Source organism: Saccostrea cucullata, unplaced genomic scaffold, assembly GCF_032062105.1.
Source record: "Saccostrea cucullata isolate Sc308-1 unplaced genomic scaffold, CSIRO_AGI_Scuc_v1 ctg1336, whole genome shotgun sequence".
NCBI lineage: Eukaryota > Metazoa > Mollusca > Bivalvia > Ostreida > Ostreidae > Saccostrea > Saccostrea cuccullata.
In genome coordinates, this window is record NW_026941658.1 from 110,515 (window position 1) to 128,351 (window position 17,837).

The following is a 17,837-nucleotide window of genomic DNA, read 5'->3' on the forward strand; positions in this document are numbered from 1 at the left end:
ATACCAATATGATTCTTTTCCATGTATTCTTGACAGTGTTCTATTGTGATAAAAGAACTTCACCAATGCTTCTGGCAGAATATTTTAGCTTCTTGTTTTGTTCCTGATGGTTTTCCTAATGAAGAAATATTTTTGCAAAAAAAAAAAAAAAAAAAAAAAACAAACAAACAAACAGATTTCATAAAAAGTCAAAAATTTTCGTGGAGATAGGGGTAATTTTCATAGTTTTCGAGGTATGGAGAGACGCATAAATTCATTTGCAGAACGAAAATGTTACATACGTACATGTAACTACTCAACAATTATTTATCCACAGAATAAAATCCCAACGAACCAAGAGGTTTTCCTCTTAAAACGATAATTTGACGCATTAAAATGATGTGGTTATACAGTAATAAAAAATGAATTGAAACAGAACACCACTTCTGGTAAAAGACATATCTATTGCCTTTTTATACCCCCGCTTGAAAAATAGGAGGGTATATAGTAATCGTTATGTCCGGCCGTCTGTATGTCCGTCTGTTACTCGTTTGGGTACCCATCTCTTATCCGCAACTCCTCTTATACTACTGAGTGAAATTTAATGAAACTTTCACAGAATTTTTATTACATATTGCCATTGTACGCCTCATATTATACTTTTTTATTCGACACGAATTTTAGATTTCTTATTGCAAAACATAGACATTGCCATTATATTCTTACCTATGACGTCCTGCATATGGCGGCTTCTAAATAACATTTGATAAGATGAGTTATTCCTCTTTACACATTACCTTAAAATAATATAGCAAAACATAGACATTATTGGAGGCGGGTATCATTTACCTCTGGTTTTCATTTTTGTTTTTCAAAATCTAATGAACAAGTACATATATCAGGTTTTTTTAAAAAAGCTTGCCTGACGAAATCAATCATTATCTGCATGAAGAGTGATAAACCTTTTGAGCAATACATTTGTGGGTTAAAAATATGTCCTTGTGTAAATGATATCCTTGAAATTATTTATCTTGTAGAGGAATCATCTCCACACTGCACACTAAAGAGTTGTTATTCTGTGTGGGGATTTCTGCAAGCGGAATGATCTGTCCCTAGATCTTAATGGCAAGCTTTCAACATTATCTACCTTTTTTTTTTAAAAAATAAAATCTTAAATCAAATTATGCATTGTAAACATTTTAAAAGAACGATATAATAAATTACACATGTTGTTGGAGTATATTTTCTCAGCTGAAGTAAACAGTATTAAAACGTTTTTGTGACGTCATCTTTTGTTAAACCTGATTCAGTAAATTTGTAATTGTCCTGCTTCCCGTCCAATACGTTACCTGTAGGTGTCCAATAAGATTCAACTTATTGGACAGGTACAGGTTACATGAAAATGAGAACAGAGGGCGAGGCAAATAAGTAAACAGCACTTAAAAGACAATGACAAATCAAACAATTAAATATGAACAATGTAGGAAATTAGTCGCGTTAAATGTTAATATTTCACAAAAAATCCTATTAAAAATGGTACAAATAATCCTGTGAATTGAATGTTTCAGATTCATTATTGTAGACGCATCCGTGGCTCCGGAGAATCATAAATTTCCAAAATCCACCGTTCATTGCTATACAATAGATTCATTTCAAAATGATTAATCCACGGAACATATATAGAATCCAATGGACACAAAAGATGAATGAGAAGTATGCGTTTTATTACACACAACCTTGGGCTTTTTTGTTTATTGAAATATCCACTTTTTCTGCGTTTACCACAAAATTAATCTCACGAAATTCCAACGGAATCTGTAATTTCTTTCGGTGATCTATGACCATTTGTCCTCTTATTCCTGTAATCTTTTATTAGAGGGGCATAAAAAATGCTCTGCATTTTTATCTTTCGTTTATAATCTATTTCAGATAAAAACTATGAAACTAGACTTAATATATATAAAGATTATACTAATATTAGGGATAAATAACACAAACTTTTTTTCAGAATTCGGCAATATTTCCCGTAGATTTACTTTTGATTTGGCAACCTTGATAATGTTTACCAAGTATAGTGAGAAAGTTTTATAAGATTTTGTCATACGGTTAAAAATTTGTGCAAAATTTTGTATGGCATTATATAGAAAGCAAAACAAAGTCTCAAATCTAAGCACCAAGTAAAACCTCCGATTTCTTTATATTTCAGGGATTTATTATTTATACTATTTCAAATCAAAATCAGTCAAAAATGTATGTCAATCCATGCATCCATTTGTTTGTGTTTAGTACCCGTAAGTCCATGTTTTCCTAATCTGTTTACATACTTCTTCAATCTATATTTGCTCATAAACAATTTAGTCACAAAACAAGTACTGCAAAGGCAAGACGTCAAAAGTGCTTATAACTCTCAAACTCTCACGGTAGCCAATACAATAGATCTATGATCAGAAGGTCGTGAGTTCGAATCTTGGCCCCGACTGACCCGAGTCAATAAAAATATAATGGTTACAGTAATGTTCATTTGCCATGCAGTCATCACGTTGAATTGAAATAAAATGGACAGTTTTTCTTAAATTTGAAACAAAATGCTAAGAAATATTTACATCAGAATAAACTTTAGCTTTTAGCAAAGACGAAGGCATGGGTTATCTGATTATTAGATCACGTTTACATCAAAACGAAAGTGGAGCCATGATTTGGTGGATGTTAGGACCAATCCCCATTTGAAAAAGCTTAAGCACTGTAATTGTATATTATAGGTTATGTATCAAAAAGAAAAAAAAATGTCGCAAATTTTGAACTGAATTGAGGGGTCCGAATACGCAGGTGATTTTTTTTCTCACACTACTAGAGTATTCATATACATGTACCTGCATTATCGAGCCTTGATTTACATAGATAGAAGATACATAAAGTAAATAACCTTTAACACTATATTTATAATTCTATATGCTTTTATAATCAGCTGTTAGAACTTGCTTTTGTTATCTGTTATCTTAATCGGTCAAAAAAGAAAATAGTCCATAGGAGGCTGTAAAAAAAATATAACTACAATGAATATAGATTTTTTTTATCATTTATTGAAAAAAGAAGTCACTCCCGCTGCTTAAAATCTTAACTGGCATCTGTAAAGTGGTAATCATGGTAATAATTACTTTCTTGTACTGTAACATATTAATACTTGAAATGCTAATATTCATACGCAAGTAGAATGTACAAAAACCCGATTAGCCTTATGTAATTACAGATTGTTGTTATTGCTGCATGAGAACCAGTATCTGATAATATTGTACTACTTAATGACCCATTTGTAAAAAAGGAAGGGGTATTTGATAGCTACCATGTTTGTTCAAGTCCTGGAAAGCATATTTAACTCGTCTTTTACAATTTCTATTCCAACATGGGTGGTAATTTTTGCAGTAATGTTAACCTGTTGGTTGATTTACTGGGATAAATCCTTTTCTAAATTAAAGGTAAGACATCTAGATAAAACATAATTATGAAAAATCAAATCTGGAATTGAGCTATCTTACATTTGTTCTTTACAAGGTGCATATATGTAATTAGGATGTGTTAAGGATTCACAGTATTCTTCTTTTTTCAGATAGAAGGCAAACCATTGCTATTGGAGGCTACGTATAATTCCTTTGTTATTTCCTGGGAAAAACCTATATTTGCAGATCCAGAATATTACGTTATATACTTCAGAAAAGTCGAGGAAGAAAATTGGATTCTTCTTACGACTTCAGACATATCTCGCACAATTACAGTACACGATCTTTCGCCAAATACCAAATATAAGATAAAAGTTAGTGCCTGTTCTGGAACAGAAGTTGGTCCTTCTGGAGAGGAGAGTGATGACATTAGAACAAAAAGTTTAGCCTTCAAAATAAAAGAGGATTCCACTTTGGAAGAAGCATCCACATTGGATTCCATCCCGAAATATGCTGTACCCTGTCAATTTGAATTTAATCAGGAAATGAAGATACAGACAATAACAATTGGTAAAGTATTTTATGTAATCTTTAGAGAAAATATTTAGGTAATTTAATTGAAATGTTAAATATATTCCTTTAAATTAAAATTCAAGATATCTCGGTAAGTGAGCAACAATAATTTCTTTCGTGATATCTTAATACTAGAACAGCAAATACATTATTCAAGTACATGTACGCAGTGGCAAAAGGGGTAATAACTATTAATCGAGGCATACACATAAGTGTATAAACTAAATGAACAAAGTCCAAAAGCAATACACAGTTGAAGTAAATTAATACAGAAAGGGATTTACTACAGTATATGCACTGAAGATTATTGATTGATTCTATGTTGTTTAACGTACCTCTCGAAAATGTTTCACGCATATGGAGAAGCCAGAACTTGCCGGTGGAGAGCTGCAAATTTTGTCATTTGCTCGGCTTCATAGGCCATTGAGCAGGGAAGGGTTTTTACGTGCCAGCACCTATAGCGACACGGGACCTCGATTTTTACGGTCTCATCTGAACGAATTATCTCCACGTCCTACAGTTGTATTCGAACCCGCGAAGTAAGGACTTACTCCTTACTTTGCGAGTCTAAAGTAGGCGCTCTAACCACTGCGCCACGCGGGCTATGCACAGAAGAAGTGAATACGATTATTGTAATTAAAAGTTTTTTACACATTATCATTGAACAGCTGAGTTTGTGAAACGCTTAATATTTGAAAACAAAGTGAAATAACTGAAAGATTATTTTGAAAAAAAGAGTTCTTTGATAGCATACGTCAAGGGCCAAAATAGTTTCTTAAAGTAAATTATAAAAATCAGACAACTGAAGACCAAATAAACCATTCAGGTATATGAAAGCATGCAGACTTTGTTTAAAAATGCTGTACACATAAAATGTATTTGTGAGAAATTTTTAAATCAAAAACTGATTTTCAGACTTATTTTGTAAATAATGCCTTTGGAGGTTTTGTTGATGAAGCAACTATTTCATTTACTTAACATGCATTTATTGCATGAAAATTTTACACGAAAAATCAACAATGTCAGATAAAGTAATGAAACATCACCTATATATTGAAAAAAACATTCCTGCAATTAACTTACAAGTATCACTCTACTTACGAAGTGGTGACAAATGTACATATGTTTTTGTAAGAACATGGACTCTATCACTTTATTTTAGTTATGAGAACTTTTTTAGGGGAAGAGGATGAAAGCTTACTATCAGCAGACCGGAAATAAATTCTTCTGATGAGCTCTCCACATTCCGGTAAAACAACTCTTGTTGAAGGGATAATGAACTTTATCTTTGGTGTAAACTTTAATAACCCCTTTCGACTTTGCTTACCGCGTGGCGATGTTATTAAGGTAACAAATGTTTATGATTTGTGTAAAAAGAACATCGATAATTTCCTCATACTATGAATAAACTTCTTTTAAAATAATATTAATAAATTTTTCTTTATTATGGTTTAGAAGGATGATAATGATGAGGAGGAGGAGAAGGAGGAGGAGGAGGGGGAGGAGGAGGAGGATACATGTAGTGAAGATGATAACGATGATGTTGACAATGATTGGATTAAAATATACAAATTTGATGAGTTTGAAGGCGGAAGAGTATCCTACCCTCTCACCTTAATCGATTTGAGGCGAATTTTATGCACAAATACTCAAAATGAAAGACAAATCTATAAACAGATACAGTTTCTCATGAATTCTGTTTGTAGAGAAATAAACCTGGTTTGTTTGGTCGCAAAGGGTTGTGATTTTGAAATTTCTGAAGAACAATTAAATTATTTGAGGTCTATCTTAGAACTATTCAAGGATCACTTGATGTCAAATCTTTGTACTTTCTATACCTTTGCGCATGCAGGTCAAGCTCATGTTGCAGAAATATTTCAGGCCTATGAAATTAATCCTGTTCAGTCTTACCCCGTTAATTGGTCTTCTCGTTACCGAAGTGATCATTTCTATTCCTCTGCATTCTGGAAAATGAATTCCAAACAGCTTGGATTATTCTTTGATTTCCTAAAAGAATCATCTTCAATGGGGATCTTCAAAGAATTGCCTACCCCTGATAAACGAGAGGAGATTATGTCTGAAATATCCTCTCTTCAACCAAGGATAACTGAAGATCTAGCACAATTGGAAGAAGTGAAAATTCAAGTAAAATCATTTACGGAGCACAAAAACGAAATTCTATCGGATGGCGATATATCATATACAATAGAAGAAATCCATCAGATAAAAAAGATCTTCTTCCAGGTGTTCATGTTACTAACTGCATGAATTGCTTCTTTACTTGCCATGCAAACTGTGCCTATGAAGATGACGACCAAAAAATAAACTGCTCGTCAATGAAAGATGGTTATTGTACTGAATGTACTGGACTCTGCATATGGTATCACCATAGAAACACTCCATATATTTATGAATATGTCTTTCAAACAGTTACCAAATCATACCAAGAGATGAAAATGAAATACGAAAAGGAAAAGGATGAGAAACTATCATATGAGGAATACCTCGAGCATTTAAATAGTGATATACAATCGCTTTTACAAAGACTGCACGAAAAGGTCCAAAAAATTGCAGAAGGTAAAAATGAATTACAAGGCATCAAACATTGCCCACTTGCCTGTACCGTTGACGAGACAATCGACGATATGATTAATTCCGAAATGCGTAAGAAAGAAAAGGGATACGAAAGAAGAATTGAAATGTATCAAGAATTACAGCAGTATTCGGATATGATAAGAATAAGTAAAGTTTAATAAGAAAACAGACATCTCGAAAAGCTACAACTAGAACTTAACTACAGCTTAAAGACAATAAATTGAAATATATTGAACTGTGCCCAATCGCTTGTTGGAAGTTGGAAGTAAGACTTCGTTATTATGTTGCGTCATATGTACATGTAGCATGTAAGTGATTTTAAATTAAAAAAAACATATTCTATGGATGATATTAATGCTACTTATTAAATGTGATAAGGTACTTTTATAAAGCACAATACTATTGGATACGTTAAGCATTATGATAAAGGTATCTGCAATGAATAGAGTACAATCATTAAAGGTGCATGAGGGCAATTGTTTTCATATTGATATAATTATACTAGAAGTATTACTGATGTGAGTAATAAGGTATAACCCACTATGAACAGAAACACATGCAGTTAAGAACTTAACATATGAAAAGTATCTTGAATGAATATGATACATGTATAACTATAGATATTAAAGTAAATAAATTACTTTGTGTAACAAAATCAAGAAAATTACTAGCTCGTTATCAATTAAAATAATTAGCCTTACTGTGAAGTTGTGGACCTTTGTTAAAGTTTTGCACATGTTTGCAAATTAAACGTATTTAGTTTTACAAAATAAGTGTGTTTGCAGTTATTCACCTTTGGAGAAGAGCCCAGATAGCATGTTTATTGATCATTTTAATGTAAATATACCCTTTGTAATGAAGTAAAGTACAGTGAAGCTTAACAAACTATTTATAACATGCAATAATAAATATAACTCTAGCTGTTAATACACGTATAATGAAGAATTGAAATCAATTGTTTTGGTTAATTTTTTGCTGTTGTTGTTTCATTTTTATTTACAAGATAATTCAAATCAATTACATGTAAGGAGAAGGTACAAAGAGTGTAATATATCAATATAACTGTCTTCTGTATTCCTTCGTGTAATCTGTCATTTGAAATTTTTTGATGCCGATATAGCCGGTCATCTGTTCATGTTTTTTTTGCTTGAATAAACTGCATTGAAACATTTTTTTTTTATCCTTTTCCTAATTTACCAGAAATAACGAAGTCCTTAAACACTGTTACATGAAAATGTAATTAAATATTCCCTTGTCTCATATACTGAGTATATAAATTACAGAGTCCATTATGCTGTATAGATCAAGTTTTGTAAAATGTGCTGACTGATTTATAAAAAAAGGTTACGGTATGGTAGCTTACATAGTCTGTTTTGCTGCTGTGCCGATAGAAAATACAATTAAGGTTCAAAAACCCTCTGCTCACTCATATAAAATTTTGCTTGAACTTTAGTGATTTTCCAAAAGAAATGTATTTCATAAGTATAATACAAACAATTATAGCATAGCTTGCGGAGCAATATTGGACAAAAAAGACACTTATACTTACAATTGGAAAATCTATAAAGGAATGATAGGCATATATATCATTAAGAGTTGTCTCTCTTATCAGAGTATCAATGAACCTTAAGGTACAGTGTAGTACAAAACACCCATGGATTCTATTTTAACTCATTTCTTAGAAAATACTGGAGAATAAAAAAATAATATTGCTATATTGACAACAATGAATGACCCCTGTAAGAAAAATAACAAGTTTTGGCATGATTGCGCCATTTTTTGTGAAAAAATCAGAGAATCCTATATATTGGTCACTTGGGAGCTTACAAGCATGTTACAGTCTGATATAAAATGGAGTGTAACTTTTGTTCAATAAATAGTAGAGGGTTGATATTTGGATACACGTATAAGGAGTCTCTGTTCTTTATGTGCTATAAAGGTCAAGGTCATATCAAGAGGACAAAGTTTAAAAAAAATCTTCTTACAGGGGTCTGATAGGCCATATTTCAGACTATGTTGGCAAAAAATGTGTTGTTGAAGTTTCTTTCAAATTATATATTAAGAGAGATTTTGTATTCTAGAAAAATATATAAAAGTTTCAGAAAAATTGAATTTGAGGAAAACTATCTATTGTGTCCTACTTTAACTTGCTTCAGGTACTCAAGCATGCAATAAGTCTTGAGTAAAATGACTGCACCTAAATCAATGAACTTAAATATATGTTAGACTTGATTGCTACAGATTGCATAGATATGAAAAGTGATTCCTCAAGAACAATATTTTAGAAATTTTGGAGATTATGGATAGATAGATGATTCTTCCAACGATTTCGGAATGTAAACCGCCGTATCTTGTGCTGCTTTATACATGTACCAGTATTTGAAACTCACTGTCATATAAGCTAGACATACAGGTCTGACTGCTTATAAAAGTTGTGAGCACTGCAAAAAAAGAGTAGCCTTAGACAATATTTGTCTTTAATAAATTCGTTTAAGGACAGATGATACAAACAAAAAATGGATGCCTGGATTGGTATATATTTTTTGGCCTAATTTCATTGGAAATGATGCAAATAATAAATTTCTAGAAAATAAAGAAATCGTAAACCTTCTGTGATGTTCAAAGGTATGCCCTTCTAAAACCATTCTTTTTAATATATACAAATATTTTTCACTTCAAATTCCATTTTTGTGCAAATTTGAATAAAAAATTAAAAACTACCCGGTGAAAGTTATTCATTTTACACATTTAAACATGACCCAACTTGTTATTTTCAAATTCTGTGACAAAAGTTTGTTTGTATCATCTGTCCTTAAGCAATAAATTAAACATACATTGAACCATAATACTATATCTTGGATCCCGATCCATAAGCTGATGAATTCTGCTGATACTTTTAATTGATTTGATAGAGATTAATGAAATACATGTATCTAAATTTTAAGATAATTTATGGGAAATGTGTACGAAAAATATTGTGCATTTTCTTTTTTTTTTGGGGGGGGGGGGGGCAAGGTTAGTTCAAACACTACTTCTAAAAAGACCCATTATTGTTTTCTGGTAAGAAAAATAGCGTATATGCTTTACAGTAGACTTTAAAATAATCAATCTTAAGTCTTAATTTGTATGGTTACTGTCCAAAGTGTCTACTCTTCCTGTAGTGTCACTGAATAAGGAGCCTATTCTAACGTCATGCGGGACATGGATGAGGCCATTTTTTTCAGACGTCACACAAGATGTTAGGAAGAAAAAAGATACCTCACTGATCAAGCACATTGAGTGCCTCATTTGGATGAATAGTGTTGCCGTGGTTCCCTAAATATAGAAAGGACGAGATAGACTAACACCCCCAGGTTTGTGTTGTCTTTTTAAAATCATGCAACAGTTTATAAAAAAAATATGTTGTCACCCCTGCCACAAAATGAGCATTTGTTATAAGTTTTGGGATACACAGGTGTCTCAGGAAGGTAAAAAATTCTAATTTCCGAATTTTCTTATTTAAATGCAACAGTCTAATTTGTTTCCAAAAACATACAGGACATGTTTGTATATATTTAATTTACATATTTCAAACACTAATGTAATATGCATTTATGTATAAAAACCTTAGACAGGCAATCTTGTTGTTTATTTTCTCCGACGTGAAATATATCTCAAATTCGACGAAATTTGACAAGAATCGAGGATATTCGGTATTCTGCACCCTCCTGTGAACTCATATAAGTTTCAGATCAAAATTAGTACTTGATTTGCAAAATAGCATCATTTAAAGCTCTGACCTACAAAATATCACACTTGTAACTATGTTTAGACTTTTGCATCAAATAAAGGACCAGGATCGGCTGTTTCAATGCCTTGTCCTTTGCACTTTTTCTACAATCTATTGGTGGCGATTGAATTCAAGTGAAATATTCTCAGAAGGGACTTAAAGATAAACAAAACAAAATGTTTCTTTTAAAAAACAAATCAACAAGATTTTTATTTATTTTTCGACTCGGAATTTCAAGCTGAACTAGAAATATCACCACGTTTACAGGCAAAACCGATCAACATTTTATGGTTTTGCTACTAGATATAGCAATATGACATCTTATCAATTTGATAAATAGGTTAATAAGTTTCTGTAATTATTAAGCATCTATGAACGTTTTACTATAAACTACATTCGTGGCCTGTGTTATTTTGTGATTTTTATTCAAGAACAATTTTTTGTTGGATCCACCATTGGACAATGATCGTTGATAATAAATTTCAAAATGTTAAATCGTTCCCAACACTCACGAATTGCTCTTTATAAAACGCCCATTCAAAAAAAAAGTAAAATATGTAAGAATATATCTTTCATTGTGAGTCATAGATGGATTAATTTTTAAAATCAAAATCATTTGAAACAGAATTGAAAAATAAATTCTTTCCAATAGCCATTAAACGGAAAAACATATAGAGTTGTTTATTTTCTTGAGACATTTATCCAATGACCTGTACATCAGGATGTCCAACTCTAAAAAAGAAGAGGAAAAATCTTGAATATATATCTATGTAAAATTAACATTTTATTGCATGACAAAAAAGCAAAAAAGTTATAAAATAAATAGTATGTAGTTCTGCATTAAGAGAGCAAAAATTATTCTGAAATTCATTCAAACAGAGAAGTTTTAGTTAACACTTGCCCTGTTAAGTTTTAAAGCATTATTAAATCTAAATCCTTTAATAATTATTGAGGATTTTTTTTTTATAGATTTTTGAATTAGTTCCTAGGTAATCAAAAGAAAATGACAAACATTTTCAGATAAATGTTGGATATAGCTTAAGTAAAAATGCTTTTAATAATGAAGGCGAAACAGGAATTGAAAGTGCTAAACATTATGTAATTTCAGTATTATTTTAGGAATTTGTATGTTTAACATCTATTTAAAAAATACATGCATAGTACATGTATCTATGAATGCAATTTTTGTTATAGGAGAACAATTATTTATACATAACATTGACGTAGAAATCCAGAAGCTAATGTAAAACTGAAAAATTGTCATAAGAAACAAAAGAGAAAAGGGGTAATGATCTTAACTGGTTCTAAATAAAACGTGTAACAATTTGACATATCAGACAAGGACGTTTTTTTAAATATGATTTTTCAACAAGGGAGAGTTCTATATTGTGAAAACTACAACAGTGAAACTCTTTAATTTCATACCATACATGTTTGTAACTTACATTGACTTCAGTGTACATCCCAAGCTTAGGAAAGAAAAACTACAGTCCGGTATTTGTATGGGACTGTCTCAAGAAACATATTTATTTAATATTATATTATGTAGGAAATTGCCAATCTATTGCATTTTTAAGCAATAGATACAAATACTAAAATAGATTTTTTGTTCAATTTGTAACATATAATAAGTAGTGCTTCATTGTACATTTTATGTAAACAACACAATATTATGTTTACTCCTTGTTTCTGGAAGGGTTGTGTCAAAATGTCAAAAATAATGAATTTTCCGGGTTTTTTTAATGGAGTAATACAAAATTTGACACATTAAGAATTTATACAAAATACATCTATAAAAATGATTAAGATAAAATCTCAAATTTCAAATTTCAAGAGCTTATTATATTTAATTCTTTTCTAACATTTTTATGCCCCTTTCTTATTTAAGAGTTTCATTTTTTATCTCAAAGCACACTTTTCAGATGATAATTTTCCGATTAGTTGAAAAATCGTTTAAAAATCAATCAGTTATATAAAACTGTTATCATTTTTTTTCAAACTAATTTCTTAATTTTGTTCAATATTATTACATTTAATTATGATTAAGAAAAAAATGCTTAAATATTGTAAATACACTTTATTTTACTACATGTATGATGCACGAAGTACATGTACTAAGCAATGGAAACCCAAGTCGACCCCTTAAAAGAACTTATCCCGAGAAAAATTTATTCACCTTTCTAAAGTCACCAATTAATCACATCATCGAATCCACAAAATTTATTAAGGAGTTGAATGAATGCAAGCTGATCGTTCAAGAAACATTTTATTAATTTCAATTTTTGCTGGACGACACTATCTATATTAATTGTAGTTTGGGTAAAAAAAAAGTACTATTGTCAATTTTTCAAACAATTAATTTGCTTAAAAAATAGTATATTTCAAATCTATGTCTGTCTCACGTTTTTGTTGCCTATATATTAATTACTTAGTGATCAATGAGTAATAATTAAAAAAGCTTATATTATGTGTCTTCTTTCAGTCTAAAAAATACTATTCTTCAATTGCACTTAACATCTTAAAGTATTCTTGACAAACTTTGTTCATGCATGTTCTTACTCTTTCTCGCAAATGAAGTCGTATTCGTTTTTGCAGTGATCATCATTCCAGTGGTAACCCTCGTGATATGCTAATGTCATGCAAGCTCCGCCCACTCCATTGTTAGGCTCCCCTGGGGCCCATCCTATGTAGGCGAAGGGCTTTTGATTTGATATCCAAACCCACTGTCCCTCAGCAAAGGCGTCTGTTCCCCCTATCCAAAAGTGTTCTAAAACAAAAGTTCAATATATGCATTTTCTTGTTTTTTCAATGTTACGAAAAAAAAGTGGTCTCACTTGCAGTCATTACATTTTGTATTCTACATTCGGAAGATCCATGAAAATAAACCATATGCAAAAACCTGATATGTGATTCTGTATCAAATGAGTTCGAAGGAAATGATCTTCATCAGCGTTATTGATTTCTGCCAGTATCGAATCAACATTTCGACAAAATGCCTAAAATCAAAGATTTAATCGTAATATAAACGATAAAATCTGTTTACTATATCTTTTCGATACAAAGATACATGATTTTAATTCAAATGATAAAATTTAATGAGCTATAATTAATACATAGAAAATCATATCATTTGGTCAATATTCTTTTTTACATATCATTAATTTTAATGCAATCAATAAGTATTTTTCATAACTCTATCATAGCTAGAACACCTTTAATATCATATCATCCTTCAACGACTAAAAGCTCTGTAAACTGTTCCATGAGTATTAAATCATAAAAATTGACGTGAGTTAATTTCATATCTGAAATATTACCGACAATCAATCGTATGTTAAAATCTAATTTATTAAAGTGCTTTATGTTTAACATTACTTGCCCCGGCTTGCATCATATTTGCTTTGATGTCCCTGACAAAAGCATAACAAGAGCCTCCATGCCAGTACCACTGGTCTGGACAGGGATTCTGAGCAAATGTCTCAAGACTGAGAAAGCAAACTGGAAATATACTGAGAGAACTTTAACAAGAACACTGTTTTTATGGCTTAACCCTGAGATAAAATCATTAACCTTGCATTAAGGTAAGGTTTGCGTTAACAGGGAGATAACTCTTGCGAATCACCAAAGCGTTTGAAACAGGCAAAATTAAACCAGCGATGCTAAGCATCTCCGTAACGAATTTCCTCTGTCATACTTGATGTTTGTTGTCACTTAACATGCTTAATGTTAGGACTAAAAACGAAGGACATTTTCAGGAGAAAGTCATATAACAAATGAAAGCATAGGAATCTTAGAGAAGCCTTTGAGATTAGCGTGATGCATGTGGATGAACCAATAAAGGAGGACTTGTTTATTTTCGATACGAAACGTGGCAAGTTGCACGGCAATTCCGATCAGAAGAAAGTCCTTGACGCATTGTGCTGATGTGTGTTTCTCGCTTCACCACTACACTAAAATTTTAAGTGAGAATGGGAAAGAAAAAAGAAAAGACCTGAGAGTATCCTTTAAAGTATTATGCTATATGCAGTCCGAACCGGGAAGAAAAGTCACGGTGCATTTGATGTCCAATGATGATGTTGACAACCTGACAGTTTGATTGTTGATAGTATTTTCATCAGGTAATTATTTAGCTATTCATTTTACTGAAAGTTAGAATGATCTACTGACTAAAAACGATGAAAAAACGGTACAAGGATGTCAGGATGTTACTAATATCTCAACATTGCCAAAAAATTAAAAAATGCATTCATTCAAGAAATTATGAAAAATAAAATCCTTGCTGTTTAGGCCTCAGAACAGGTATACAATTGTTCAAGTTACTTTTTTAAATGAGGTTTGATTTTAATTAATATCCCATTTTCTAATTAATAAAAAAGAGATACAGATTGTGCATGACAAGAACATTAATTTTCTTGATCAAGCATTTGAATTTCACTAATTTTAAAAATCTGTAAATTTTACAATAATTTCATTTTGATTCTTCATTCATTATACATGTTATATTGGAAATTTATTCATTTCATTGAGTGAATGAAACTCAGTGCAATTCCTTATGCTATTCAAAAAATGCAATTCCTTAAATGATATTGTAAAAATGAACACATGTGATTTCAGATCAGTGTTTCCTAAAAAGATTTGTGTCATCAATCAAAGTAGAGGTCATCCCATATCAGCTCAAGAATATTAAAGAAAGTTGGATGGATCAAGCTAAGATGTTGAACCAGACATGGCAAAATCAATGGAGATTTGGAGAAGAACTTCTGACTTGTTATACCCAATGCATATTTTATATGTCTATAGATTATATAAGAAAATTTAATGTTCAACAACATCCTTATCTAGTACAGTGGACCTTCAGATATCCGGACGCCAGATATCCGGATGCTTCAGTATCCGGACGATTTTTCATCGGAACGAAATTTTAAAATGTTATTCTGTCTTGTTCATTGTTGTTTAATTGGTGATTCAGATATCCGGATGCTTCACATATCCGGACAAATTGACTGGGAACCAAAGCGTCTGGATAAATGAGGGTCCACTGTATATACATGCTGTTTTCCATATATTTAGAAAAGATGTGTATCATTATGCGATGATTGCAGTTCATGCTCTGCTTGTCCATCTTTGAATTTGTTTTCAGTAAAATAAATGTATACTACATAGATATTAATTGAAGGTTGCTTTTGTCTATACTTACATGTAACAAATTTCTTAAAAGGGTTTGTAAAATTGCAAGGAAATTAATACATGAACAATTAAGGTAAATATTTTTATTCATTAAATTTTGTTCTTACCAGGACATAATGTGCTCAGATAAGTATTTCTGAAAACTGACGAGTTTTGTATATAAAGCTACAATGAACATGTATAATTATATCTACTGTAACAGTTTAAAACATGACACTTGGCAATTGTAAGGTTGTTAATTTAGTAGGAATGATAAGACCAATTTAGTAATCTAATAAATTAATTTTTTTTCAAAAATACATGTAGTTCATTTTAAAATTGTTTACATTTATAATCTTTTAAATTTTTTTCATGTATTTTGATTTTAAAAAACAGAAAATTTTGTTATATTTAAACTTTTATTTCATGGATATCAAGGAAATATATCTATCACTGTAGCATTGTTTCTTTTTACCTGTTCTTGACAAATGTTTATGACAGTGTTATGTCATTTTGCAGAATTTGCTTTTTCCCTGAAATCAGTAGTACTCTGTAAACTCATTAAAGTATGAATTGATGTCACTTAAAATTCATCTTTATTTTGTTCTGTCTGATATTTCAATTTAGATTCTCAGACTACCTAATAAAATGATTGAGCTATAAATGTCCATGAAGTGTAGAAATAGGCCATCTTTAAGAAATGTTTGGTTGTCGGCCTCTCCAGACCCGACTGACTAAAATGACCAGACTGAAATCTTTTTTTCAATGCAGGGCCGTATTTTTTTCTTTTTATTCCTCTTATCTCCCTTAAAGAAATGTTGTTGAAGATTTTCTCACATACCAACCCAAAAATTTTACCCTGAGTCAAGAGAGGGCAAACAAACATTACTTTCAAGATAGCATTTCTACTCTTCGAAGTAAAGAAATCATTTAATTTTAAAAACAACAGCTTGGTGGATGCAATGCTTACAACATTTCACTCAAAAAATGGCATACATGTATAATGATAGTGACCAGCCATAACTGAATAAAGATATTTTGCTACAAAGAAGTCTAGAAGTTACTACATGTTGGAATAACTAAATCAGCATGAGGTCAAATTCATAGGCTTTTAATTGGTTTAGTTGCAACATGTTCTGAATTATGTTTATAAACATATACATGTACTTCTAAAGGTGTTGCAGTATAATTCATGGGCAATTTCATTAGAATATTCAGATGTAAAGATTGCCATAAATATTAGATTTCTTCCATGGAATAAATTTTTAGACCATCATGTAGCACAGGAGGAGTTTTATTTTGAATACTTTTGGCCAATTTATGCCTAAAAACAATATCAAAAATAACAATTAGTCTTTAACATTCACCATGACAAGGTGATATCAATGTTGTCTTTATAAGTGTAGAAAAAGCCTGATTTTTGTGTTCCGAACCCATAACATAGCCCCTGTTTCCATGGAAATAATATTGGGGACATGCATACTTTTTTAGTTCAAATTATTGAAAATGATGAAATTAATAACTTCATGGATTTTGATGGAATCCGTAGATATTTAAAACGTTGATTTTTATATTTTTGTTGCCATGGCAACGGTTTCACTTTATCAAGGAAAATTGAAAACTCTTCTTTTTTACCCAAATTTTCACATTTTTGATAACGGAAAATTAAAAGTTTGAATAATAGAAGCATGAATTTTACTAATTCAGGTCATTTTAATTATAAAAGTTTGATAATTTTTAAAATAAATCAATTTTTTCAATGAAAATTATATTAGAGGTGAAATATGAAATACGTTATATTTGGCGCCATTTACTAAAAAATTGGGACGGGCAATATCTTTGAAAATCATATTAAATGATGAAGCTAATCTCCGTGAATAAATTGATATGCAATTATATAGCATGTGTGCATATAAAAAAAAATATGAGTTGGAGGGAGACGCAAACCTTACCTTAAGATACATGTAGGTCACACATTTACTCGGTAAGAAAATTGTATGAGAAAACATATTCTGAATATTTGTTAAAGTGTTCGAAAGAATTTGCAGTCTATGACATGTAATTTGCATCAATTTTGTCCACGTGGTTCTATTGCTTTGTCAATGTAACTGTTGTATCCTTAGCGGTGCAAATTATGACTGGCAAAATATAAAGAGTTTGTTATTTATGTGATATATAAAGTTATTTTTTGAAATAGTTTTTGATATTCAATGGGAAAATCTGAATATTTACAAATATGAATTTATCTTACCAATGAGAAGGAAAAACAGAATCATTACAATGTCCTTACTGTGAAATTGACTCCTCTGGAATAAAAGATA

General features: G+C 31.0%; 1 protein-coding gene across 1 annotated transcript; it reads right to left on the reverse strand.

The window, feature by feature from the left end:
- Positions 1–11,027: 11,027 nt before the first annotated feature.
- LOC134258217 (perlucin-like) lies at positions 11,028–17,837 on the reverse strand. The gene is made up of 5 exons (XM_062740757.1): positions 17,768–17,837; positions 13,730–13,848; positions 13,250–13,346; positions 12,910–13,117; positions 11,028–11,082 (listed from the first exon to the last, which is right to left on the reverse strand). The coding sequence occupies exons 1-5, from the start codon at positions 17,790–17,792 to the stop codon at positions 11,049–11,051; spliced, it is 483 nt and encodes a 160-aa protein (XP_062596741.1). The 5' UTR covers positions 17,793–17,837; the 3' UTR covers positions 11,028–11,048.